Source organism: Gossypium hirsutum, chromosome D03 (genome assembly GCF_007990345.1).
Source record: "Gossypium hirsutum isolate 1008001.06 chromosome D03, Gossypium_hirsutum_v2.1, whole genome shotgun sequence".
Lineage (NCBI taxonomy): Eukaryota > Viridiplantae > Streptophyta > Magnoliopsida > Malvales > Malvaceae > Gossypium > Gossypium hirsutum.
In genome coordinates this window covers 1,682,200-1,696,503 of record NC_053439.1, presented here as the reverse complement: position 1 = coordinate 1,696,503, position 14,304 = coordinate 1,682,200, and the positions used below count along the sequence as shown (strand labels likewise).

General features: G+C 34.5%; 4 protein-coding genes across 4 annotated transcripts; all 4 read left to right on the top strand.

Moving 5' to 3' along the window:
* The first annotated feature begins 4,250 nt into the window (after nt 1-4,250).
* LOC107909342 (B3 domain-containing protein REM13) lies at nt 4,251-6,991 on the top strand. Its single transcript, XM_016836824.2, has 6 exons — nt 4,251-5,198; nt 5,302-5,668; nt 5,761-5,861; nt 5,938-6,328; nt 6,421-6,515; nt 6,600-6,991. The coding sequence occupies exons 1-6, from the start codon at nt 5,130-5,132 to the stop codon at nt 6,873-6,875; spliced, it is 1,299 nt and encodes a 432-aa protein (XP_016692313.2). The 5' UTR covers nt 4,251-5,129; the 3' UTR covers nt 6,876-6,991.
* A 698-nt stretch (nt 6,992-7,689) lies between these two features.
* LOC107907807 (B3 domain-containing transcription factor VRN1) lies at nt 7,690-8,284 on the top strand. Its single transcript, XM_016835123.1, has 2 exons — nt 7,690-7,797; nt 7,949-8,284. The coding sequence occupies exons 1-2, from the start codon at nt 7,690-7,692 to the stop codon at nt 8,282-8,284; spliced, it is 444 nt and encodes a 147-aa protein (XP_016690612.1).
* A 76-nt stretch (nt 8,285-8,360) lies between these two features.
* Nucleotides 8,361-10,442, top strand: LOC107907808 (B3 domain-containing protein Os11g0197600). The gene is made up of 5 exons (XM_016835124.2): nt 8,361-8,546; nt 8,723-9,230; nt 9,489-9,636; nt 9,824-9,998; nt 10,170-10,442. Exons 1-5 carry the CDS (start codon nt 8,361-8,363, stop codon nt 10,440-10,442), a joined length of 1,290 nt encoding a protein of 429 aa, XP_016690613.2.
* A 1,035-nt stretch (nt 10,443-11,477) lies between these two features.
* LOC121215282 (B3 domain-containing transcription factor VRN1) lies at nt 11,478-14,116 on the top strand. The gene is made up of 5 exons (XM_041089562.1): nt 11,478-11,721; nt 11,875-12,540; nt 12,673-13,125; nt 13,221-13,497; nt 13,604-14,116. Exons 1-5 carry the CDS (start codon nt 11,614-11,616, stop codon nt 13,825-13,827), a joined length of 1,728 nt encoding a protein of 575 aa, XP_040945496.1. The 5' UTR covers nt 11,478-11,613; the 3' UTR covers nt 13,828-14,116.
* The last annotated feature ends 188 nt before the right edge of the window (nt 14,117-14,304 follow it).

Below are 14,304 nucleotides of genomic sequence, written 5' to 3'. Positions count from 1 at the left end.
TTTTATCACCATTTCCTGCTTTAAGTAGATATAAGAAACAATGGTGGGGAAAGTACTCTCAGCTCTCCTTTTAAGTATATGTTCAAGTTACACAATTATTTGCAGAAACTCTCTAAGTAAGCTGTTCAAGCATGGCTGCTTCTCATCAGCAAGGCAATGACCATTTAAAGTTTATAAGCAACTCAGCTTGTTTCTTCAAAATAATTCTACAAGACACTATTCAGAATGGAAAACTTGTAAGCATTCTGCCAACTCTGTTGTAAGACATTGTATTTTACTATATATATATTTGCATATATTGATAAGAGTTGTTTTACAGGGAATTCCTAGAAAGTTTGTGAGAAACCATGGAAATAGCATGTCAAGCCCAGCAAGCTCAGGGTCCCATCTGGTGCAGCATAGAAGGTGGAACTTACAAAATGTGGGGGCAAAATATGGTTTGAAAACGGTTGGCTAGAATTTTCAAACCTTTACTCTTTGGAATTGGGGCATCTTTTGGTTTTTAGATATGATGGGAATAGCAATTTCCATGTAATCATCTTTGATAGGACTGCTTCAGAGATACAATATCCCTACACCAGCAATAATCAAAAGCAATCTAACGAAATTCCGAAGCAGAATATCAACGAATCCAAAACCGAGTGCAATGGGAAGTCTGGATTTCTTGCTCAACAAGTTAGTCATAATGGATGTCCAGCTGTAAAAGGTGATAAAAGAACAAATCATCCTGTAATCCAACGAATGAAGGGTCGTGAAAAGGTTAAGGCTCTTGAGAAAGCTATTAATACTTTTAAATCCAAGAACCCATTTTTTCCTGGTTGTAATGCAACCGTATTATGTCTGTCTAAGGGTTAGTTTAGATGGACGGTGTGTTTACTTTCGGTGAGATTAAAAACAGTGGTGACGGTGAGATTAGTTACTGTAGCGGTGAGATTGGATACTGTAACGGTGAGATTAGAAACAATGGTGGAGTGTGTGTTTGGATTCAAACGCAGCTGTAGCGTTGAGGTGAGAATAAAAAAATGACTATTAATGATATCAAATTAGAATTGATATATAATAGAAGTTTTTTAGATTATTTTACTTTTTTTAAATTATTAAAATATGTGAATTTATAAATTCATTTAATAAAATATTAAAATGTATCTTCCAGTATTTTAATGATTTTTATAATTAATTTAAATTATTTATTAGATAAAATAATAATTATTTTTATTTTTTATAGTTAAATATTTTTATAACAATGATAAATATTATTTTCACAAATAGTAACATTATACTTGGATCAAATTTGGGAAAAAAATTAGTTTAACTTTTAAGGATAAAATGATAAAATAATAAATAAAAGTAATGGTATTTTTGTATCTTAAAAATACCAACAGCACTTAAGGGTTCCAATTGTTGTTGAAACCTCCAACAGAAATTTAGCTGTCTAGTGCGGTGGAATTGAATTCTCACTGGACTGATTTGCTTTTCCAAACACCATGGCAGTGAGGTTGGCACCCTCAACTGCACCTCACTGATGTACTGAAGCAAACCAAAGGAAGCCTAAGTCACAGTAGAGGATGTAGACTGGTAAGCAATCAAATGAGTCCCCACTAGATCCTATGTTCTATTGCTTGAAAAGTTGAGGCTTGTTTTTCAATTTGGGAAAGCTTGGATTGTTACCTTCAAGCACAATCAAACAGGGAAAAAGCAAATTTCAGTACTAGGAGCTGGTTGGGGTACTTTCGTACGGGATAACAATATCCAAGCCGGTGATGTATGCGCCTTCGAGTTGATAAATAGTATCCAAATATCTTTCAAAGGAGGCATTTACTAATGCCAGCATACAAATTGTCATCAGCCATTTGCTTCAACCAATGTATTTCGTCCTGTGAAACGGGAGGCTCTGTCATATGCAAGTTACAGCTGCTCGGAATCATCGACTGCTCTCGGGAAGATGCACACATCTCCTTTCAAATGGTTGGCGTCGATTTTCTGTGGATAATAACTTAGAAGTTGGTGATGCTTGTCTTTGAACTCATTGAGGGTCCTAAAAACATCAATGAAGGTAACCATTTATAAGATGCACAGGCTGATGAAGACTCATCTTTGGGTAAGTAGGTTCTATTCATCGTCCAATTGTTATGTAACATGTTTGAATGTTTGTCCTGTAACTGTTAGGTGGATCATTGTGTTGGAATGTTTTTTTACTTAGCCATGACATTGTTAACATGTTTCTGATGCTGTCCTGATGAAGCATTTCACCTGTAATAATAAGGTGCCGGAGAAATTTTGCAGTAAAATATAGTTCTTTATGGATTTTGCTGCTTGGAGAATCAGAGACCAGGCTTGGATTTCTTCATATCGTAAAATCATGATCAGAACATGAAACAGAGCGGTAGCTTGGAAATTCTGAAGTGGTAATATTTCTTTAAAATCATTAATCAAAATGTAAGTTAAACCGACTTAAAAACATAATTATTGTGCAAATTTCAAAACATTCTAAGGGTAAACAATGCCATTAGTCACTCAACTATAGAAAAGTTTTCATTTTAATCACTTAATTAAAAAAAAGCTACAATTTAATCGGTAATGTTTTTGAATTATTTTTGTTCACCTAATTGTTAAGTGGCTAATGGTGTTACCTTTTTAGCTGATATAATAACAATTTTAATCTTTCAACTTTCATACTTTCTGTCAATTTGACCTTAATTTTGTATAAAAATTGTAAAAATTCAAAAATATTTAAAAATATAAAAATTCAACTAAAATTGAATATTTTTTTTAATTTTTATATAGAATCAAGGTCAAATTGACAAAAAGTATAAAAGTTTAAAACTAAAATTGTTATTTTATCAACTAAAAAGGTGTCATCGTTAGTATTTTAATGGTTGGGTGACCAAAAATAATAATTTTAAAAATATTAGTGATCAAATTGTAACTCTTTTTAGTTAAGTGATTAAAACAAAAAAAAAACTTACCTATAATTAAGTGAATAATGGCGTGTTTAACCGCATTCTAATTGTCAAGTACCATTTGGTATTTGAAATTTACGTTTGTTTATAATTTCAATATCAAAATATTAATAATGAGTTATGACGATTTAAATTCATCTCATCTGTATACCCTATCAGGAATAAATGTCAATTAATATTTTTTTTGCCAACAACTAATATCAATGAATTTAAATATATTTTTATTTTATAACATCATATTTAAAATAAATATTTTAAACTAAAGCAAGATTAATTGCTTTAAATTCTAGTTTGAATTTTACATTAAACATATTTAAAACATATAAATATCAAGTGTGTTGAAAAAACTATTCTCATTAATTTTAATAAAATGGTTTTTTTATAATACTTTAGATACAAAATTATATATACAATAAGTACTTAAAATTAATTTAAAATCTTGACCATATTTTGAGAATGTCAGATTTAATAAACATTTTAAATTTAAAATATTCATATTCGTATTGAAAAATTTTGGGCTTCTTTGATATTATCACTGAAATTTTTAATTGGTTGAAAATTAAAATTTTTATATTTTAATTTTTTTAAAAATTCATTTGATAATACAAGGTAAAACCTACTTGATATTGAAAAGGTGATGAAAATGATGGATAAGTAAGAGCTATTTATCATTTTATTAAAATATAAAGTAAATTACATTTAACGTTATTAAGTTATTAATAAATTTATATTTTGATCATTTAATTTTAAAAATTATAAAATGATCATTTACTTATTCAAATTTTTTTCATTCAAGTCACTTGACTTTTTTTAATAAAATATTTTTCATCGTCACGAATCTGAGAACTAAGATTTTCGACACTAATTGTCAAATGGATCTAAAATATATTTTTTTACTCATCGATGAATATTGATCTATTGTATTGATCATCTAATTGTCGTTTGAAGCTTGTTGGTCGAATTTTTTTAGGATAAATTATACCAATAATTACTCAACTTTGAGATAGCTGGTAAGACAGTCACTCGGTTTCAATTCAGTCACCATTAACTATTTTTCGTTATAGACTTTCAATTTACTCACTTAACTTTCGAAAAATAATAAAACAATCAGTACTAACTATTTTTCGTTACAGACGTAACGAAGTGATTAGTTTATCAGTTACTCTAAAGTTGAGTGAGTTAAATAAATTTCTTAAATAGTTTTATAATTTAAATAAAAGTGAATAAATTTTTAAAATTAAGTAATAACTTCCTAATAATTTGGTAGTTTATGGATGGTAATCGCCAGGTATCTTCAACTTTATGGATTTCGACCTCCCATTAACTAATCCTCAGCCCCTAAACAACGTTGATATTTGGAGGGAAAATCGGTAGAGAACCCCAAATTTAGCTGTCCCCAATTTCTCATGCAATCCACGGTTTATGACAAAAATTTAAGATATCATGGTTTCCAACTCCCATGGAAATTCTCAAAGCCCCCAACTTATGGTGAAAGATCCTGACTTTGACCAATTCACTAAGAACCCAAATCATGTACGAGCTTGAAGGCGGTATGATCAAACCCGGGCAAGCTCCCGGTATTGATACGGAGGTACGGAGAAGTTTCAAGGTACTTTCAGGATAGAAATCGTGTCAGGTTGCTTACTGTTGACGGCGGCGCCGGCTGTGGGGCGTCATTTTGTTTCAATTTGGATAAGGTGGTTGAAGGCTTGAAGCTTCTAGCTTGGATGTTAGGAACCTTTTTATTGTCAAGCAAGTCAGTGAAAATATGAGCTGTGTAAACTGTAAAGTGGAAGTTTTTAGCTCTGCTTTTCAAGTTCTTGCACTCAGGTAAATGGATTATGGTTACTTTTTCTTGGAGCAGTTGTCTCTAAGCTTACATCAAATCAATTGATTTTTTTACAAAATGGAAAACAATTCAATAGTACAAAAAATGAAAAAGAAAATCCTGGGGCTGATTGTATAGCATTTACGTGTGAGATCATCATCTGCATTCTGATTTGCTGACATATACATGATCTTTCCTGCTCTGGCGGCGTAAAAAAGCTAATGTGATGGAAATCATTTGACTGCTAATCTACAACTTCACGTCAAATAAATATATAAATGGAGAGAATCCAAAGTAGCAAGGCAAATGAGAATTCCAGCAGTTAATGCAAAACTTTGACTATGACTAGGAAACCAAAACGAAGTCCTTCTTTCTTCAAGGTTTTGATAGGAGACTTCGATAACAAGCTGGTAAGTTCATATCCTATTAACAGCCATTTAATGCTTCTTAATGGCTCTAGTTTATGTATATAATTATTAAATGCTGTCTTCTTTTTTTCTTTTTTTTTTTCAGAGAATTCCTCCAGCTTTTGTGAAGTACGTTTTGAAAGGAAATGTGCCCACCATGTTCACCTTGTATTCTGACTCAGGGAATTCATGGCGAGTTAGAGTCATGGTTGAACAAGGAAGCTACTTTTTCAACAGTGGATGGTCAAAATTTGTGAAACATCATGACCTGGAAATAGGGGATTTTCTGGTTTTCTTTTTGGTTGATACTTCAACGTTTGATGTTCTCATTTATAATGGAACTGCATGTGCAAAGAACATCATTTTGGCTGCTAAGAAACGAAAGTGCCTACCACCTTTAGCTAATAGACAAATTGAAGAAACCCCAAGCCAAAAATGTGCTTCAGTTTCCAAGAAACCAAGAGCAGTTTATCGTGGGATAGCCTTTTCATTTCATTTCATGTGAAGCCCTTCATACCCATCCCCTTTTTTCACTAATCATTTCAATGTTTCATGCATGGTTTAGGTGCGAGAAGTGTTAGCCAAGAGGTTGAGTCTATAACAGAAGTAACCCGTAAGCATGTTTCATTTGTAATGGTGGTGAAGAAATACCATAAATACTTTGCTGTAAGAATAACTACTTTATTCAACGCAGTTCATTACTTTCTACTTTATAAAAATTTAAATGTTTCTTAAATTTCAGTGTGTCCCGAGGTGTTTTGCCAAAGAAACAGGCTTGTTAAAGGAATCCATAACGTTGATTAAGGGACCAAGAGGTGGGATGTGGCCAATGAACACCACCGAGTGTGGAAAACAGGTTCGTTTGGGTGGCGGATGGTCCCGGTTTCTGCATGAAAACGAAATAGTTGTTGGAGATACCCTTTTGTTTGAGCACATTCCAAGTAAAGGCAATTTAGTCCACGTACAGATTGTTAACAAGGATAGATATAGAAACCGTGGGAGACGAAACAAACAAGCAGATGCCAGTGTGAAGAACACCAGCCCTGCTGCTAAGCGACCAAGAGTTCGGCCTTGCAAGCAAATTGAAGAACCACCAAGCACAAAACATGCTCCAAGTTCCAAAAGAACCAAAGGTCTTTTAACTTATATTTCATATGTAAATACTTGGATTTTCAAATTTATTTACCTTTTCATCATTTCATTTCAATCATCCATGGTTGTTTAGGTGTAAGCATTGGAAATGATGAGATTGTATCAGAGTTGACCCCAAAGAAGGCTTCATTTGTAATGGTTTTGAAGGAATACCAGAAGTACTCTGCTGTAAGAACAACCACTTGATTTTATTTCTCAATTCAATGATGTTTTCTTTTTCAACTTCAGTATATATGTTCTCTTAAATTTCAGGTTGTTCCAACCAGTTTTGCCAAAGAAATGGGCTTGGCAGAGAAACCGAGCACCATAATAAAGAACTCAAAGGGTAGGAAGTGGCTGTTAAACACCATAGTTGATGCAAAATCACAAGTTCGTCTAGGTGCAGGATGGTCACAGTTTGTGCAAGAAAACAAGCTAGAACTTGGAGATACTCTCTTGTTTCAGCACATTCCCAATACTGGTAATGTCATTAACTTAACGATTATTTGCAAGGTTGGAGATGGAAATAATAGGAAAAGGAACAAGTGAGCAAATGTAGGTTAAAAAGTAGTAGCATACTATCATTTGTAATTTCTCTACCACTCTTTTGTATCAAATTGTTGAAATGGCAACCATGGGTTTTATGTATGATCATGTTTTTACCAGTCTCTCTTTTGCTTGGATGGTAAGAAAAAAATAGTTTGATCATGGAAGTGCAGGAACTCCTTTTTGTAAATGATCTAATCTTTCTGTTGAAATTGGAAACGATTTAAGAAAGCTTCATCACTATGTTTTTGTCTACACCTTACTTCCTGCTTTAGACTAAAGATTTGATTGCATGTCACATTGACAATAATGAAGATTCGATATTTTTAATTCAACTCTTTCCTTCTTTTTGTTTTGATCATTACAATATTTAGCTTAATTAATAGTGCTGGGCAGATAGATAAGTCGTCTATGATTGGAGACCCTAGCCTTGTTTTGAATGGCTAAAGACGAAGGTGAAAGATAAATACTAACTTTGGTCATTAAATGAATCAGCCCTACAGTTTTCTCGAGCCCATAAACAATGAATTTAACAGGGCAATGGCTAATAATGATTACATTTGTATTAATTACTCTTGAAATATAGGTTTACGAGCATTTTATTATGAAGGTAGATATATGAAAGGATGATGGATGAAGTACTCAGCAATCTCCTTAAGTTTATGTTTATGTTAGTCTATTATTTGTAGAAACTCTCATCGTATAGTAACCCCTTGAACAGTCCCTGTAAACTACATCAACCTATTTTTCCAGGTATTACTTCTTTTAGAGCTTGTTTTGTGTTAGTTCTAAAAGGCTCATTCGGAGTTATTCAAGCATGGCTTCTTCGTCTCACCAGCAAGGCAATAGCCATTTAAAGTTTATAAGCAGCTCACCTTATTCCCTCAAAATAATTCTCCAAGACACTATACAGAATGGAAAACTTGTAAGCATTCTCCTAACACCTCTCTTTTATCTGATATTTTCATAATCTCTTAAGTAATTAGGTCATAGCTGAAAAACAACAGTTTGTTCTTGGACATTGTATTTTGTTATATACATAAGTATTTGCATATATTGATGAAATTGTTCTACAGGGAATTCCCAGAAAGTTTGTGAAAAACCATGGAAATAGCATGTCAAGCCCAGCAATGCTCAGTGTCCCGTCTGGTGCAGTATGGAAAGTAGAGCTAACAAAATCTGATGGCAAAATATGGCTTGAAAATGGCTGGCTAGAATTTTCAAACCATTACTCTTTGGACATTGGACACCTTTTAGTTTTTAGATATGATGGGAATAGCAATTTCCGTGTAATCATATTTGATAAGAGTGCTTCAGAGATACAATATCCCTACACCAGTAATAATCATAGCCGGTCCAGTGAAATTCTGAAGCTGAATATCAATGAATCCAAAGATGATGGCTCTATATAGATCCTAGAGAACATCTCTCCAAGCAGGAAAACAAGAGAGAAATCACAAATCGCCATGTCTCCAGTCAATTAGGATGATGAGAAGTACTGATTCAGCTATGAAAACCGAATGTAATTTGAAGTCAGCTCAACAATTTAGACATAATGGAAAAGGTGATAAAAGCACTAGTCATAGTAGGATTCAACGATTGAAGGCTCATGCAAAGGTTAAGGCTCTTGAGAGAGCTAGTAATACTTTTAAGTCTGAAAACCCATTTTTCCTGGTTGCCATGTACCCATCTTATGTTGATTGTTGACATGATAAAAGGTGTAGACTGGTATGAAATCAACTTAGTTCCCACTGGATCCTATGTATGACAGAAATGAGCAAAATGTTTCAAGTATTTTCTCTTCTACTGCTTGCAAAGTTGAAGTTTGTTCTTTAATTTTCTTATTGCAGACCATACCAACTGAATTTGTCAGGGAACACTTGATGAAAGAGCATCGTTCTGTAACTCTTTGCAACTCTAGTGGAAAAACTTGGATTGCTAACTTCAAGCAAAGTCAAATAGGGAAAAACCAATATTCATATCTACAAACTGGTTGGGGTACTTTTGTACGGGATAACAATATCCAAGTCAATGATGTTTGCGCCTTTGAGCTAATAAATAGCACTGAAATATCCTTCAAGGTAGTCATTTACAAAGGCCAGCATGCAAATTGTCATCAAATATTAGTTTCAGAGATGCAATATCCATACACTAGGGATAACCATAGTCAATCAGATGAAATTCTGGAGCAGAATATCGAGGAATCTGAAGATGATGACACTACAGAGATCCTAGAGGTCATCTCTCCAAGCTTGAAAGTAAGAGAGGAGCTGCAGTCGTCATGTCCTCGGTCTCATAAGATGATGAGTAGTACTAACTCAGCTATCAAAACCAAAACAGTGTGCAATGGGATAAAAGGTGATAAAAGAACCAAGTCATCATACAATTCGACAGTTGAAGACACAAGAAAAGTTTAAGGTTCTTGAGAGAGTTCGTAATACTTTTAAATCTGAGAACCCATTTTTCCTTCTGGTCATTCAACCATCATATGTTGCTCTTGGTCACACTACAATCTTTAAACTGGTAAGCAATCAATTGAATTCCCACTAGATCCCATGTGTTTTCATTTCTATTGCTTGTAAATTGAAGTTTGTTTTTCAATGTTCTTTTGTGCAGGCCATGCCGTGCAACTTTGTCAAGGAAAATCTGATGAAAAAGCATTGTTCTGTAATTCTTTGCAACTCAAGTGGGAAAACTTGGATTGCTACGTTCAAGCAAAGAAAAATAGGGAAAAAGCTAACTTCATATCTAATAGCTGGTTGCGGTACTTTTGCAAGGGATAATAATATCCAAGTAGGTGATGTTTGTGCCTTTGAGCTGATTAATAGCATCCATATATCCTTTAAAGTAGTCATTTACCAAGGTCAGCATGCAAACTGTCATCAGTCATTAGCTGTAACTGATGTGTTTCATCTGGTGAAACGGAAGGCTCCGTCATGTGCAAGTTGAAGCTCCTCAGAACGACCTGTGAAACACAAGGCTCCATCATATGCAAGTCAGGGCTGCCCAGAACCATTGACTGCCCTCGAAAAAGCTAAAGCTTTTCAAATGGCTGGTGCTTTCAAATCTGAAAATCCATTCTTTGTTATTGTCCTACAGCCATCGCATGTTCATGGAAATAAATTGGTGAGTTTTTCATTTGAAACCTGCTAGCCATCCCATGTTCTTTTAACTCATGCAGATGATACAATGCAACTTGAAAAGGCTTAAAATGTTGAAGTAATTATTTAAAAACATTTTGTTTTGCTTCATCTCCTTTGAATAAATGACTGAACTGACACGTGTTTGTATGAACAGAGTGTACCAATGAATTTTGCTAGGAAATATCTCACAATGATGCACAAAAAAGTCATACATCTCCTTTCAGATGGAAACTCGTGGCCAGTAATATATGACCCGCGTTTTGAATGGTCCTATGTATTCCTCTGTAATGGATGGCATAGGTTTGCTGTGGATAATAATTTAGAAGTTGGTGATGTTTGTGTCTTTGAACTGACTGGGGGCATTGAAACCTCAATGAAGGTAACCATTTATAAGAAGCAGGCTATTGAAGATGAAAATTTGGGCTGATCCTTGGGTAAGTGGTATCCATTCCAGTACTATATATAATCATTGTCCATGTGATTTGTTTATATATATATATATGTATCTCATCTTTGTATTCTTATTTTCAAATGTTTTCCTTTAAAGTGTTTATGCTCAGGGGGTCATCATCTGTCATATACCAGATGATTTTTAATATCACCTACAATTTACCTTGAAAGTTTTGTGTCTGATGGGTTGAAATTTTTTTCCAATGTTTATGTTTCTCAGGTATTATGCAACACTGACTCATTGTTGCCATTCCTGAGACACAAAACATGAAAAATACCGATTGATGATGGGACTTGGCTTGTCATTAATGGGACCTAATTGGTAATAAATTAGACCTACTGGATAAAAGCTGGTGAATGTGCAAGCAAGTTAAGACCCAAGGCTCTGCATGAAACATAAAGCTGAAGGATGAGTCTCTTTTACTCTTTGACCAGCAATGAAATGCTAAAAAGCAGCATTGGAAAAAGGAAAAAAGAAGATAGTTTTACTCCTTTTTAGAACTGGCTATGGCAATTGACAAAGCACATCATGCCTTAAACTTTTGTAATTTATCTCACACTCTTTTGTTTACCAGTTGTTGAAGATGGCCATGATAGGTTGTCTGATTGTGTTTTACCAGTCTCTCTTGTAAGGTAAGAAAAAACAATGGTGTGATCATGTAACTCCAGTAACCTCATTTTGTAAATGATGTAATCTTTCAGTTGATATTGGAAAGTCCTTCAAGAAAGCTTCATATTAGTGCTTGACAGATATGTTATCTGCTTTTAATTGGAGATCCTAGCCTTGTTTTCAATGACTGAAAGAGGAAGAAGACAAAACAAAACATAAGCTGTGAAAGCAAATACAAACGTTGGTCATTAATGAACCTGCTCTATAGTTTCCCAATAGCCTAGAAACACTGAATTTAACAGCCTATAGCTGATAGTCATCGGTAAAATTGAATTAATTACTTCTGACAGATTGACCATTTTGTACTTTAGGCAGATATGAGAAATAATGGAGGATAACTTACTCAATTATCTCCTTTATGTTTTTAGACAATTATGTGCAGAAACTCTCATAGTATAGTAACCCATTCAGCAGTCCCTGGAAACTATCAACCCGTATTTCGAGTTATTACTTATTACTTCCTTTTATCTGTTCAAGCATGGCATCTTCTTCATACCGGCAAGGCAATGACCATTTAAAGTTTATAAGCAACTCACCTCACTTTTTCAAAATAATTCTCCAAGACACTATCCAGAATGGAAAACTTGTAAGTATTTTCCCAAAACCATTCTTCTTTTATCTGATAATTTTTTATTATCTATTAAGTAATTAGTTCATAGCAGAAAAACATCAGTTTGTTGTAGGACATTGTATTTTACTGTATATATATTTGCATACATTGATAAGAGTTCCTTTTCAGGGCGTTCCCAGAAAATTTGTGAAAAATCAGGGAAATAGCATGTCAAGCCCAGCAATGCTGAGTGTCCCATCTGGTGAAGTATGGAAGGTGGAACTGACAAAATGTAATGGCAAAATATGGTTTGAAAATGGCTGGCTAGAATTTTCAAACCATTACTCTCTGGACTTTGGGCATCTTTTGGTTTTTAGATATGATGGGAATAGCAATTTCCATGTAGTCATCTTTGATAGGACTGCTACAGAGATCCTATATCCATACACCAGATATAATCATATTCATAGACGATCCAATATTGACAAATCCAAAGATGATGACTCTACACCGAACCTAGAGGACATCTCTACAAGCAGAAAATTGAGAGAGAAATCACAAATGCCATGTCCACAGCCTTGTAAGATGATGCACAGTACTAATTCAGCTATCAAAACCGAAATCGAGTGCGATGGGAAGTCTGAATTCCTAGCTCAACAAATTAGGTATGAAGGATGTCCAGCTAGAAATGGTGATAAAAGCACTAGACATCGTGTAATTCAACAATTGAAGCCTCATGAAAAGGATGATGCTCTTGAGAGAGCTAGTAAAACTTTCAAATCCGAGAACCCATTTTTCCTGGTTGTCATGCAACCATCATATGTTGGTCTCAGTCACAGTAAAGGATATAGACTGGTAAGCAATCAATTAAGTTTCCACTAGACCATATGCATGCTGTTTCAACCCATTACTTCACTAACATTTAAGTTTTTTCCATTTCTGTTGCTTGAAAAGTCGAAGCTTGTTTCACAATTTTGTTTTGTGCAGGCCATACCAGCTAACTTTGTGAGAAAACATTTGATGAAAGAGCTTTGTTCTATAACCCTTTGCAACTCAAGTGGGAAAACTTGGATTGTTACCTTCAAGAACAATCAAATAGGGAAAAAGCAAACTTCATATCTACTAACTGGTTGGGGTACTTTTGTACATGATAACAATATCCGAGTCGGTGATGCTTGTGCCTTCGAGCTGATAAATAGCATCGAAATATCCTTCAATGTAGTCATTTACCAAGGTCCACATACAAAGTGTTATCAGTCATTGTCTTCAACTGATATCATTCGTCCCATGAAACGGAAGGATCAGTCATATGCAAGTCCAAGCGGCTCGGAAACATTGACTGCTCTCGAAAAAGCTAAAGCTTTTCAAGTAGCTAGTGCCTTCAAATCTGAATATCCATTTTTTATTAGTGTATTACAGCCATCATATTCACGTAGAATGGTGAGTGTTTCAGTTGAAACCTGCCATCCATTTCAAAGTTCTTATTACTCCACCATGCGGATGATATAATGCCATGTGTGTCTTTGTATGAACAGAATATACCAGTGATATTTGCTAGGAAATATCTAGCAAAGATGCACAAAGAGGCCATACTTCTCCTTTCAAATGGAAAATCATGGCCAGTAATATATTGTCAGCACAAGATTGAAAGTACAGGGGCAAATGCAATATTCGGTAGTGGTTGGCGTAGGTTTTCTCATGATAATAAGTTAGAAGTCGGTGATAGTTGTGTCTTTGAACTGATTATGGCTGCTGAAACCTCAATGAAAGTAGCCATTTATAAGAAGCAGGCTGTCAAAGACTCATCTTTGGGTAAGTAGGATCTGCTTCAGTACTATATATATAATCTATATTCATTGTTCATGTGATTTGTATATACATACATATTTAATGGTTGGGTTTTGTTCTTGAAAAACAGCTGATAATAGTAGAGAGAAACAAGTTGAACTCCATGAAAGCTCGGTGATTGGAACCAAATCTGCTTTGATGAATGAGAAAGAAGATACGTCTAATCTGCTTCTTGATTATAACTGCGATGCCTCGGGAGAAACCTTGGATGACATTTTGATATCAAATCTCAGTTCTCCAGGCAGGGCCTTAGAAGAGGCAAGTCAAAGCTATCAAAGCTTTACAAGAGAATGAAGCAATCCAAGATACCAACCAGTCAGATCGATGTGTTTGATTCGCTGAATAGTTATGTTTTAATGTTTTCCTTAGTCATGACTGTATAACATGCTACTGATGCTGTCTTGATGAACATTTCACCTCAATAAGGTGCAATTTTCCTGTAAAATTAGTTTGCTATCACTCTTGGTTCTCATGTTCCATTGTAGCATTTCATGAATTAGGGACCGATGTATTCGTTGTCAGAGAGAGCACAGCTTTGGTTGCTACTGAAATAAACACACCAATACTGGTGTTTTCAGATCTAGTAGCTGATGCCTTCATTTTGTAGGCTTGATTTTCTCTGTTGCACTTGTTTGCCACTGGTTGGATTCAACCATTGCCCCTATCACCCTGATGATGACAGTCCTTTATGGCTGCTTTTGCCTTTGGGACAGGTTTTATCATCCAGCTGATGTTCTCTGATCATTGTATTGGAGATATGCTATAGCATTT